This window comes from Ranitomeya variabilis, chromosome 3, assembly GCF_051348905.1.
Source record: "Ranitomeya variabilis isolate aRanVar5 chromosome 3, aRanVar5.hap1, whole genome shotgun sequence".
Classification (NCBI taxonomy): domain Eukaryota; kingdom Metazoa; phylum Chordata; class Amphibia; order Anura; family Dendrobatidae; genus Ranitomeya; species Ranitomeya variabilis.
In genome coordinates this window covers 432,488,899-432,501,826 of record NC_135234.1, presented here as the reverse complement: position 1 = coordinate 432,501,826, position 12,928 = coordinate 432,488,899, and the positions used below count along the sequence as shown (strand labels likewise).

The window sequence follows — 12,928 nt, the reverse complement described above, 5'->3', positions numbered from 1 at the left end:
TTTAGGTAAGTAGGAAGGGTCTGTCTAAACAATCCTATCCTGGAATACTGACAGAAAAGGAGGGTCTACCGATAATGCCTGAATATCGCTTACTCTTCTGGCTGATACTAAAGCGACAAGAAAGGCTGTCTTAAGAGAAACAAACTTTATGTGGGCCGAGTGTATCGGCTCGAATGGTTCCCCCGTTAGGGCCTCTAGGACTAGATTAAGATCCCATGGTGGTATGTGGGGAATTTGGTTCGGTTCTGCCCTTTGACATGCTGAAATGAACCGTGCTACCCATCTGTCTCCTGCAATGTTATGACTATATAGGGCTCCTAGAGCCGAAACCTGTACTCTTAGCGTATTGACAGATAAGCCTAAGTCACGACCCTTCTGGAGAAATTCCAAAATAGCAGAAATAGGGATCTCTCCTGACAGAGCTGTAGGGTAGAAAGTTAGAAATTTTCTCCATACTTTTACATATATGGTTGTTGTAGACCTCTTCCTACTAAGTAAAAGGGTATCAATCAACCTCTCTGAAAAAACCCTCAGTTTTAATAGCTGCCTTTCAAACACCAGGCTGTCAACCGCAGGCCCTTCACATGAGGGTGGTTGAAGGGACCCTGAGAGAGAAGGTCCTGAGTCTCCGGAAGAATCCACGGATCTGAGACAGACATGGCTCTGAGGCAGGAGAACCATGGTCTCTTGGGCCAGAATGGTGCTATTAGGATTATGTTCGCTTTGTCTTCTCTTATCTTCCTGATCACAGTTGGAAGGAGTATTAATGGAGGAAAGGCGTAAGCTTGCCGGAATGTCCATGGAACTTGGAGAGCATCCAGGATATCGGGGTTGTCGGAGAGGAATAATGAAGCAAACTTTTTGACCGTCTGTTGTCTCTTGTTGAAAAAAGGTCTATGTCGGGAGTGCCCCACTTCTTGGCTATCATCATGAAGACACGCCGACTGAGTACCCACTCTCCCTGATGGAGAGTGTGACGGCTGAGGAAATCTGCCTTTGAGTTGTCCACTCCTCTGACGTGTAGTGCGGACAATGAAAGGAGATGTTTTTCGGCTAAAGAAAGAATGTAGTTTGATATAGACATGAGAGCTCCTGATCTCATTCCCCCTTGATGGTTTATATATGCCACAGAAGTCATGTTGTCTGATAGTATTTTTGTGTGAGTTCCGTTTAACTGCGGAAGGAATTTACATATGGCATAATAAACTGCTTTTAGTTCCCTTACATTAGACGAATCATCTGACTCATTAACAGACCACTGGCCTTGAACTATCTGGTCCCCTAGATGTGCCCCCCAACCAGTAGGACTGGCGTCAGTAAAAATTATCTTTGAAGGTTTAATTACCCAAGGGACTCCCCCAACTAGATGATCCAGCTCCACCCACCAATAGAGGGACTCTATTACGTTTAAAAGGGAGGTATAAACGACCACCCAAATGGCTTTGAAATTTACTCTCCTCCTGTAAAATTAAATACTGTAAACGCCTAGTGTGGAATTGAGCCCATGGAACCGCCGGAATGCACGACGTAAAAGAACCTAAAAGGGACATACCATCTCTAAGGGAGATTACAGGGTTATTAATTACCGACTGTACTTTTTTTTATTATTATAGACTGTTTGGATTCTGGAAGAAAACATCTCTGACACTCAGAGTCTAGGATAAGACCCAAGAACGTCTGACGGGTTGTTGGGAGACAATCTGGATTTTTCCCAGTTAATCAACCATCCTATTTTCTGCAGGGATGAGATTGTGTTAGATAGGCGCGGTTTACATTGTGAGGGGGAGTTCCCAACTACCAGAAGGTCATTTAGATATGGAACTATAAGGGTATCTTTTAATCTTAAAAACGACATCACCTCTGACATTAATTTAGTAAAGACTCTGGGAGCTATTGACAGTCCGAAGGGCATGGCCGTGTATTGAAAATGATGTATTTGCCCATTAATCATTATCGCCACACGCAGATACTGCTGGTTATAAATTGGCAGATGATAGTATGCATCTTTTAAGTCGAGGACTGCCATAAAGCATCCCGGAAATAAAAGTTTAATCGCGGACCTGATCGATTCCATCTTGAAGGTGTGGTTTTCTAGAAAGATGTTTAGCTTTTTAAGATTTATTATAGTTCTATATGATCCGTCAGGTTTTGGGATCAAAAATAAAGGGGAGTAAAACCCCTTCCCCCTCTGATGATCTGGGACTTCCACCAATACCTTTTTGGAAAGGAGATTAATTATTTCCTGTTCCAAAAACTGTTGTTAAGATTGAGACTTCACAGAAGTCAATAGGAATGAGTCCGGAGGGACTCGGGTAAATCTTAATTTTAAGCCTGAGGTTACGAGGCTAGTAGCCCAAGGGTTGGAGGTTACAGCACGCCACTGTGGGGCGAAATGAGATAGTCTACCACCCACTGGTGGATCTGTATTAAAGCGGTTTATCTTCCCTTTTAAATGGTCGTTTTCCGAAAAAGGAGCCTGTTTGTTATCTTTATTTGCCCAGTGGTCTTGGTTTTTGAAATCCCTTCTCTTATTAAAGATAGGCTTCCGGAAGGCTCTCCCTGGCATGGAAGGCCACATAATTTTGATTTTGTTTGGGCGTCCCCCTTCCAGCCATTTAGCCACAGGGCCCGACGAGCCGCGTTAGTTAGGCCTGCTGACTTGGCCGCCAATCTAATCGAGTCAGCAGATGAGTCCGCTAAAAATGCCGTAGCGCCTCTGATTAGGGGTAGGGAAGCGATCAATTTTTCTCTGGATAGTCCTCCTTTTAAACCCTCTTCCAGGTCATTAAGACAGACTAACATGGACCTTGCAGTGCATGTAGCGGATATAGCCGGTCTAAATGCCCCAGAACATGATTCCCATGCCCGTTTTAACAAAGTATCGGCCTTACGATCCAGTGGGTCTTGTAAGGAACCGGAATCTTCTACAGGGAGCAACGATTTTTTAGACGTGGATGCAACCGCTGCGTTAACCTTTGGGGCTTTGGCCCAGATAGACATGTCTTCATCTTTAAAGGGATAACGTCTTTTTGATGAAGACGGTAACCCTTTCTGCCCCTGGCTCTCCCATTCTTTAGTAATTAAATCTTTGATTGGAGTTATTAGGGGAAAGGTAGGCCTCTTCTCTGATAATCCTGCAAACATACCGTATTTTTCCGACTATAAGACGCACTTTTTTCTTCCAAATTTGGGAGGAAAGTGTGGGTGCGTCTTATAGTACGGATATAGCATGTGGGGAGGGGGGCAGCAGCGAGTGGGATCGCAATGATATCCCACTTCAGGATGTCCCCGCTGCCGGAATCAGCTGCTGGGGAAACCACATGGCCCCGCTGATTAAGTGCAGTGAATATTCATTAGCGGCTCCCCGCCCACTGATCAGCTGAGCGGTGAGCGGGGAGCAGCAAATGAATACTGCACTTAAGCAGCGACACACAGTTTCCCCAGCACTGATTCTGGGGAGAATGTGTGTCCGGGGGAGGAGGCAGCAGCAGCAGGGGCCAGGAGATCGCTGCATACCTGCCTGTGCTGGACGCTGAGCAGTCTGTGATGCACAAGGAGGACCTGTGTGATGTCAGAAGCTCAGAGCCCTCCCTCTTCTGACATCATCATAGGTCCTTCAGACTCCCACCTAGAATCTGCAGCTTCCTCTTATGTCCTGCGCGTGCGCTGTGGAAAGGCAACAAGAGAGAGGGCTCTGTGTGTGCAGCCATGGGATGCTCCAGCTTTTACCTCACCACAGGCTGGCTCCCACAATTAAGAGGTTAGTCTTCACAAAACACAATAAAGCACTCTGCCACTCCTTTGGTGAACTATAACTCCCAGCATGTCAAAGGATCTGCAGGACATGTTGGGAGTTATAGTTCTCCCATGGGATTTTAAAGCAGCACTCCAGTGTTATTTTGCAGTGCTGGAGTGGTGCTTTCACTATAAGCCCTGTGCCCCCATTCTTCTACTCACCCTCCAGCATCTTCATATAGTATACAGACACCACACTGGTCCCGCAGCTTCCAACATAATAACGTACTATTATATATAATAACACCACATATAATAGTATGTTATTTATGTTATTAAATATTTTACCACATTTTTTTGCTTCAAATATTTTTTTCCCTATTTTCCACCTCTAAAACCTGGGTGCGCCTTATAGTCCGGTGCGTCCTATAGTCCGAAAAATACGGTAATATCCTGTGGTGTTTTAGGATCTTTACTGCTTTTAATACCCATGGTGTTACATACAGCCTTCACCAGATTATCTATGCTCTCTGTAGGAAAACACGTATCTTGCTCCCCTTCTGAGGAAATATCTTCCAGGGAGGCATCCGTATTATCTTTATCAGAAGAATGGTCTGACTTTGGCGAATTACACATTCTGCTCCTAGATTCAGGAATGCTTTCTGAACTATGGAAAGCCCGTAACTCGTCTCTAATCATCTGTCTGATGTCATCGGATCTTATAGAGGCTTCCTCCCGTACCGTTTTCTCAATACAGACATAACAAATTTTCTTTGTATAATTATCCGGGAGGGGCTGGGTACATAAGGCACATTGTATGTGCTTTGATTTTTCCGATCTTTTTGCCTATGGTATATAAATAAGAGGGGCCATAATTAGCTTAATAGGGAGGGTACACACTCACCCCAGTGAAGCAGATGGTCAAGGTACCGGCCGTAGAGGAGGAGATGCAGGCACAGGCTGAGATGAAGATCGGTTAGATCTCTTCTCTTTTGCGCTCTTTGTGGAGGATTTTCGTCCGCTGCTTGCGCTGCTGTGAGGAAAATTAGCTGTGTCCTCTGAAGGCACCGCTGAGTCCCGAGGTGGCGTCGCCATGCTTGGACGCCGAGGAATCAGCGCCGGCGTCCTTTAATGCTGGGCGCCGCCATCTTCTTCCTGTTGAACCCGGAAGTCCTCACCACTTCCGGGTCGCGGCCATCTTGCATTTCGTGCGCACTGCCCAGCGTCATCTCCGCCCTGTTCTCACCCTGGACGCTTCCACCTCACCTCCAGGGGAGCTGAATGGCAGTTTACACACCTGCGCATATCGCCTGCAGCGGCGTTGCGCTCCGGAGCATAATTACCTGCCGCAGGCCCGCTGATGCGTCCTCCTGCCCGTGACCCATGCGACCTCCTGCCCTGGCCTCACGGAGCTTGCCAGCAGAGGGGGGAAACTGACACCAGGACCCCCGACGCTGCTTCCAGCACTGGAGCCCCTGCCGTCCTCACAGGTAAACCGCACAGGCGGCATCCAGGCTAGGTATCCTCTTCTCCATGGGTTCCCTTAGGAACAGGAAACCAACTGTGGGAGCGAGGGGGACCGCCCCTTTTATTCTCTCCATAGGGTTTCCTGTTCCTAAGGGGCGGATGCCCTCTCTCAAGTGGGTGCTGTCGTGGCGAAGAGAAAAAACATCTTGCCAACCATCACGTATGAAGGGTGGATCAATCATACTTTGTGGATCAATCATGCTTTCACAGGTAGAGGGTAGAATGGGTTCACTGAAATTTCAACAAATTCTTGACACAAACAAAAACACTACCTGTAAAAAAGCTGAAGTTTAAAAGAGGATGGCTTCCTAAAATGGATAATGATCCTAAACAGACGTCAGAATCCATAACACCTCAAAAGGCACAAGATGAAGGTTTTAAAATAGCCCTCACAGTCCCCTGATCTGATCATTGAAAATCTGTAGCTAGACCACAAAATAGCAGTGCATGCAAAACAACCCAGGAATCTCATAGAACGGGAAGAATTTTCCAAGGAAGAATGGATGAAAATTAGTGATGAGCGAATATACTCGTTACTCCTCCGAGTATTTTTTAGTGCTCGGAGATTTAGTTTTTCTTGCCGCAGCTGAATGATTTACATCTGTTAGCCAGCATAAGCATATGTTGGGGTTCCCTAGCAACCAGGCAACCCCCACATATACTTATGCTGGCTAACAGATGTAAATCATTCAGCTGCCTTAAGAAAAACAAAATCTCCGAGCACTAAAAAAAATACTCAGAGGTCACCCGAGCGTGCTCGAGAAATCTCGAGTAACGAGTATATTCGCTCATCACTAATGAAAATCCCTCAAACAAGAATTGAAAGACTCTTGGCTGGCTACAAAAAACATTTAAAAGCGGTGATACTTGCAAATTGGGGCGCTACTAGGTACTAACCATGCAGGGTACCAAAACTTTTGCACGGGCCAATTTACCTTTTTGTAATTCTTAAAATGTAAAAAATTACATTAGTTTTTGTTTTTTTTGCCTAAAATACAAAAGCAGTTGTGTCATCTTTAACGTTAGGCCTGCTCGAGATTATTTAATCTTTAAATTGCTTAACTCTTAGCAATAAAAGTAATTTTGACCAGGGGTGCTTAAGCTTTTACATGCCACTGTATAGCGCACCAGTGGTACAAAGAGGGTGCAGACCCAGAAACAGTTAATTAATGTCCACAAGCTGTAATCCATGCTTGCATGGGTTTCCTCCGGGTACTCCATTTTTCTCACAGATTACAAAGACATACCTAGAGGGAATCTAGATAGTGAGCCCCAATGGGACAGTGCCGATAATGAATGTAAAGCTGTCGAATTAATGGCGCTATACAAGTAAAAGAAATAATCTATAAAAAGGCTGGAATTTCAAACAAAAAGCTGACTGTTCTCAAATACTGAGCCTTTGCAAGTTTCTATGTGTGGTTACCTATGTGTTTATAAAACTTTAATGCAACACATACCATTACACTGCTGAATGTATACATTTATATTGTACAGCTTTTACATTTTGGTGAACAGGAAAAACTATTATATTATGGCATACTAATAAGGAGCACAAGATGATGAAGTGTTTGAAGCATAGCAATTCATTTCATTGCTGGCACTTTTAGATTGGGCCAATCACAGCTTGTGAGCAATGCAGTCAGTTCCGCTACTGTCAAGCATTGCAGCAGACTATTACTGTATTTCAGGCGACATCTAGTGGTCAAAGATAAATTCTAAAGACAAGCCCGAAATCAAAAAGAAGGAAGTAGTGAGGTATCTGATGTTTATATTATATTCAACACTCTGCATCATATACCCCCTTCAATGGTGCCGGAAAAGTGATTCTGTAGTTTGCTTCAGTTTTTTTTTTTTTATATAATCAAAAAAGAAAAGTAAGAAGCATGGTATTATTAAACAATTAAAGAGGACAGAATCCACTAATCATGGAATTCAATGAACTTCAATAAACAAACACTTTCTAGGCCACTGAATGTGTTGCACTTATCCCCTTCGTTATGCCACTGTTAGCCCAGGAAGCCCCCACCAGCTGCCAGCTCTACACATGACCACTACAGTCACACAGTTGTACTTACCGGAATCGCCAATGAAAATGCTATCAATATGAGAACGTATTTTTACCTATGGCTGCGTAGGAAAACCAAGTAATAACATGGTTATGTACCATTTTTAGAGGGTCCAACGTTCACCTTACACAGGATGCCAGTCAGCACCACAAAGGCCCTTATGACACATTACACGTACCAGTGTTACTTACTTTTGCTTTTTTCATGCTGCTCATGGCCTTTCCCAAATCTTCCACATCTATGAGACCACCACTCCCCGATTCAGTCTCCCCTTCAGATTCTGATTCGCTGGTAGTTTCATACAGTTCTTCCTGTAGAAGAAAAAAAAAGAAAATAAAAGGCATTCGTGTTAAAGTAGAAGTTTTACGGCAAGAGAAAAAAAAGCAATAAATAAAATATAATGTATGTCACATACATCTACATTTATCCATAAATATAGATACAGTAATTTCTGTAAACACTAGTCTTATCTCAGGGGGGCAATGATTAAGCCAAATAAAATAGCTGCACTCTGGCTGTGCTGTGGAATCCCACCTTCAAAGATTCAGTCTCCATCAAGTACTCATGCGATTTTTCAATTTTATGCTTTTGATTTCCCACCCTGCTTTTAAGAAACAACTTTTTTTTAGTATTTTCGGGCAAAGTAGCAGTATGAGGAAGAATAAGGATGATCCCCCTACACTGACATCTCTTCAGATATTTGTAGACTATTAAATATCCTCTTAACCTTAAACATTCCCAGATTCTTTAACTGTTCCTCGACGGTCATACTTTGCAGTCCGCTCACCAACTGGGAGCTCTTCTCTGAACTTGCTCCAATTTTTTCAATATCTTTTTTAAAATGTGGTGCCCAGAACTGGACAGTGTTTCAAATGAATTCTCACCAAGGAGGAGTAGGCGGTTATAATTACTTCAAGTGATCTACACTATACTTTCTCTTAATATATCCTAGAACTGTATTTGCCTTTTTTGCTGCTGCACCACACTGTTGACTCATGTGCAGTCTGTGATCTATTAGTATATCCAAGTCTTTTCACACTTGCTGTTGCTTAGTTCTATTCCTCACATTCTGTACATGAAATTTTCGTTTTTCTTGCCAGATGTAGAATTTTGCATTTCTCCCTGTCAAATACCATTCTGTTAGATGCTGAAAATTGTCCAAGCTTGTCTAGATCCTTCGGAATCCTTTCTGTCTTCTTTAGTGTTACCTACCCCTCCTAGCTTTGCATTGTATGCAATTTTGATTAGTATACCTTCAATTCCCTAATCTAGATCATTTCGAAAAATGTTAAATGTTAAACACCAGGGCAAGGACAGAGCCTTGTGGTTCCCCACTTGAAACACTCTTCCAATTGGATGTGCAACCATTTATTACCACTGAGTACGATCACTGAGCCAGCTATGAAGCCACCTAATCATAGCATTATCAATCCCATATTTGGTCATTTTTTCAGTAAGGATAGTAGGAGATAATTTATAAAATGCTTTGCTGAAGTCGAGATATACTATATTTACAGCATTTCCTTCATCCGCACAGTCAGTAATTCCATCATAGAAGTAAATTAGATTAGTCAGGCATGACTTGCTTGCTACAAACCCATGCTGGCTCTGATTAATTATTTTATTCTTATCCAGGTACTTAAATACATGCTGTTTATTAATTTGTTCAAATATCTTTTGTGGTATATAACTAATGTTCACTAGCCTATAATTCCCTGGCTCCATCTTCTTTGCTTTTTGGAAGATAGGGACATTTGCCCTTATTTAATCTTCTGGGACTTCTCCTGTTCTTCTGGCATTTTCAAATATTCAGGCAAGTAGTTCTGCCATTTCCTCTGCCATCTCTTTCAGTACACTTGGAAGCAATTCAATTGGACCAGGAAGAGATTTAAATTAATTTAATATTAGCCAAGTGTTCCTCCCCCATCTCTCTGTTTAAAGAAAGTGTGAATTATTTTATTCCTTCGATAGCACCGTGATGATCAGTTGTTTTTTTTGTTAAAATTGCTTTCTTAGAGACCACAGAAGCAAAAATAATAATTTAAAAGTTCGGCCATCTCAACATCATTTTTGACCACTTCACCCTTTTCATCCTGTAATAATCCTATAACTTTTCTTTTGCTTTTGACATATAGTCAACAGCCTTTATTGCTTTTGGTCGCCCTTGCAAGCCTCACTTTATTACTGGCTTTAGCTTATTACCTGCAGACAGCATTATAGTCATCTTTAAAAAATATGCCACCCTCTTTCCAGTCTCTTTTCCAATGTAGGCCTATAGAGCCTTATTCTGACACTTCACGGATCTACATTGTAATAGCCACTTTCAGTACAAGCAAAGTGGTGTGCTACTACAATTCGGAATTTCAGTCATGTGAGTGAGAAAAGGACTGGAGCAGCACTTTAAACTGGGGATCCATAAAGTATATTAATGCACGTACAGATTAAGACAAGTTTAGAGAGTTAAAAAAACGGGAGTGTTTTTACAAGTGTGAAAAACATTCAGGAGCTTGTAGTAAAAGGGAAAATATTGGTTTCTGTCACCAGTTTCCAAAACACACAACATTTTTATTTTTCCATTGATGGAGGTGTGCGTGTGTGTGTTTTACATGTATGTATGTATGTATGTATGTATGTATGTATGTATGTATGTATGTATGTATGTATGTATGTATGCATGCATGCATGCATGCATGCATGCATGCATGTTGAGAGATGCATTTTGGGTGTACCATTTTTGGGGCAGATATGACATTTTGAGCATTTATTGCTGTTTTTTTAGCTTATAGTGTGGTGCCCAAAAACTGCAACTCTGGCATTTCATTTTTATCTCTTACTAGTGTTTACTTTATGGGTTAATGTTTTATTTTGCTAGTTTGGAATTTTAAGGATGCAGCAGTAACAAATGTCTCTTAATTTTTCACATTTATTTTTAATGGGAGGAAAAAGGTGGATGATTTCAATTTTTATTTTGGGGGGGCATTTTAGATTTTTTAAAAATCTTTTTTGTTTTTGAAGGGGAAGTTTAACAAACCTCCAGCTGCCATAACTGATCAGTTCCCTATGATCGTATCATGGGGAGCAGGCACGGGTTACGTTTAAATGTCACTGTCAGACTGACAGCCTGGTTTAAAGGGTTAACAGCTGCGGAGCCCAGCTCCTGCAATTAGACACATCCCTGATATTAAATTTAGCGGACATCAACCACCAATAGGGCCAAGCTCTTGAGCCCACTTCACACGTCTCAACCCACTCCAATAGGAAGATTATATATTTTGTATATATCTGGTTAAACTAAGTAAACCATTTTTTGCGACGAAAAACGGCAACGCAAGTAAACACGAGTAGAAACAGCTTAACTGATAAATTTGGGGCGCCCCTAGAAGTCGTAGTCACAAACTTATGCACAGAAACCTAATAGTTGCACCATGACTACCGGTAGTTTACTTTTATCCTAAATTACACTGCGTCACATTCTTATCAGCAAAGCCTCATTAAAGGGTTATTCCATCAATGGTAATCTTGTCCACAATATTTGGGAGTGACAGATGAAAAAAAGCAAATGTGTAACGAACTAATCTATAAAACATGTTAATAAGTCTACAATAACACTGCTAAACTATATGCTGTTATAAAGAACAGTACGCGATTCTTATCCAAATACAGGTTTAACTAAACTCTACATCAGTTTTGTTTACCCATAACATTTAGCTTAATCTCTTAATGTGTAAATGATCAGGGATGTGGAAAAGCAGTGTTACATTAGAGAAAGGGTACATCTCCCCACCAAGACAGAATCTGCAGCACAGACTTAAGGGCTATCCGGCTACAGAGCGTACACAACTGGAGGTTGTAGTGTTCTAACAGCATCTGTACAAGCAGCAGCAATGGTATATATGAAGACGTTTCCACAAACAGCCTACATCATGATTAATTCAGTAACGAGTATGAGTGCCACTCACAGAAATACACGGACTTACACACCCTGGCATACTATCAATTAGGTTAATTAAAAAAATGATTATCTGTGGAATGTTCTGCCTCAATGATCACCACTTTGGCACAGAAATCAAGATCCTCTGCTGGCAGCTCCCTTTGTAATTGATGATCAATGATATCCCAGCTGTAAGTGAAGAGAGATAATTTTGGAGACTCTGCAGGTCACGTTGGCTGCTCACAGTAGCACCAGCTAGCAACATGCGGCCTACAGCTGTCATGTTGAAAAATGGCTCTTAAGATACTTTGGAGAAAAGGCTAAACCACTAGTTTCACAATTGAAATTGCAACACCAAGGAGTAACAATGTTATGAAGCATATTTCTTTGAGCCATACGTTATGTCCATAATATCAGATTGGCAGAAGTGTCCTACAGGCAGCTGAACAGCAAGGCTCCGTACACTTAGTGGCCAAAGCATTATACAGCAGATTCACATGACGAGGAGCTGATCTGGACTTACGGGGAGCAGCCACCAAGCTCTGTATGGAGCCACACTGTTCAGTACCCATACACCATTTACTTCTGGCTGTTGCGACAGATCGCTGATCGGTGGCGGGTGATGGGAGCTACACCCACACCGACTGATACCGACGACCCCCTAGAGAAAGAATAAACATGTATCTGTGCAGATTTACCTCAGAACCTTCATGTTCTGACTCTCCAGGTTTGTGCTCATCTTCATCCACAGAGTTTGCTCCATCCTTTTTGGTTTTGCATTTTCCTTTCTTACATTTCCCGCTACACTTCTTTTCCTCCCCATTCACCAGGGCCTTCAGCCTACTTAAGAACTTTGCTTTCCAGGCACTGAAGTCTGCTTCTATGCTGCCATGCTTACTCTTTACAACATTACAGTCTCCCTCCGCGCGAGTCATCACCCGGCTGGCACTCAGCATCCACAGCCACTTGTCAATATTTTTACCAACCTGATAATGAAAAAAAGAGATTAGTAAAGACATAAATGCTCATTATTATGTACAATGTGGATTGTGTCTGATGAGAGATCCTCATATAGTATATGATGTCTATGTCAGGCAGATTCAGTCAGGAAACGCACCTATGAAATGAACATGATGCACAGCAATAGGAAAACTACCGTACATTTCTCTGCTCTTACGTCACTTCTTGTTACTACTTCAGGGTTCAGAAGATATGAAGCCGTTGAAAGAAGTGACATGCTCATTCTGTAGGCAGCCATCACTATCACAATATAGAGCAAGATGGCAGGGGCTGACCTGCTGTTAGAATCACACTTATTACACAGCGAGTGCTCTGTCGTCACTTCCCGCCACGGTGATTGACAACCTGCTCTCTACAGTGAGTGCGCACAGCAGGTTGTCAATCAGTGTACCGTGTAGTGATCACAGCACATTACTGTGTATCAAGCCTTAACAGCTCACTGCATTGCCCCGATAACTGGAGTTAGCAACTGCCGGGAAGGGGGGCTGCCTTGAGCTGGGGGTTGGACACTATGACCCTTAAGGTCCCTTCCAATTCTAACATTCTAGGAATATCACTATTTTTCTTCCTGAGGCGCACTTCCAGTGAGACTGCCAGACATGAGATAAATGCCATTTAGCTGCAGACTACCACTACATCTATAGGTAAA

The 12,928-nt window shown here is 42.4% G+C and overlaps 1 protein-coding gene across 1 annotated transcript in view; it reads right to left on the bottom strand.

Moving 5' to 3' along the window:
- Positions 1-12,928, bottom strand: part of LOC143816258 (S-adenosyl-L-methionine-dependent tRNA 4-demethylwyosine synthase TYW1-like) — a 284,094-nt gene that overhangs the window by 205,429 nt on the left and 65,737 nt on the right. Inside the window, exons 6-7 of the mRNA XM_077296426.1 lie at positions 11,958-12,245; positions 7,520-7,639 (exon numbers count right to left, since the gene is read on the bottom strand). Coding sequence (XP_077152541.1) covers positions 7,520-7,639; positions 11,958-12,245 — 408 coding nt within the window. The remainder of the gene's footprint in view (positions 1-7,519; positions 7,640-11,957; positions 12,246-12,928) is intronic.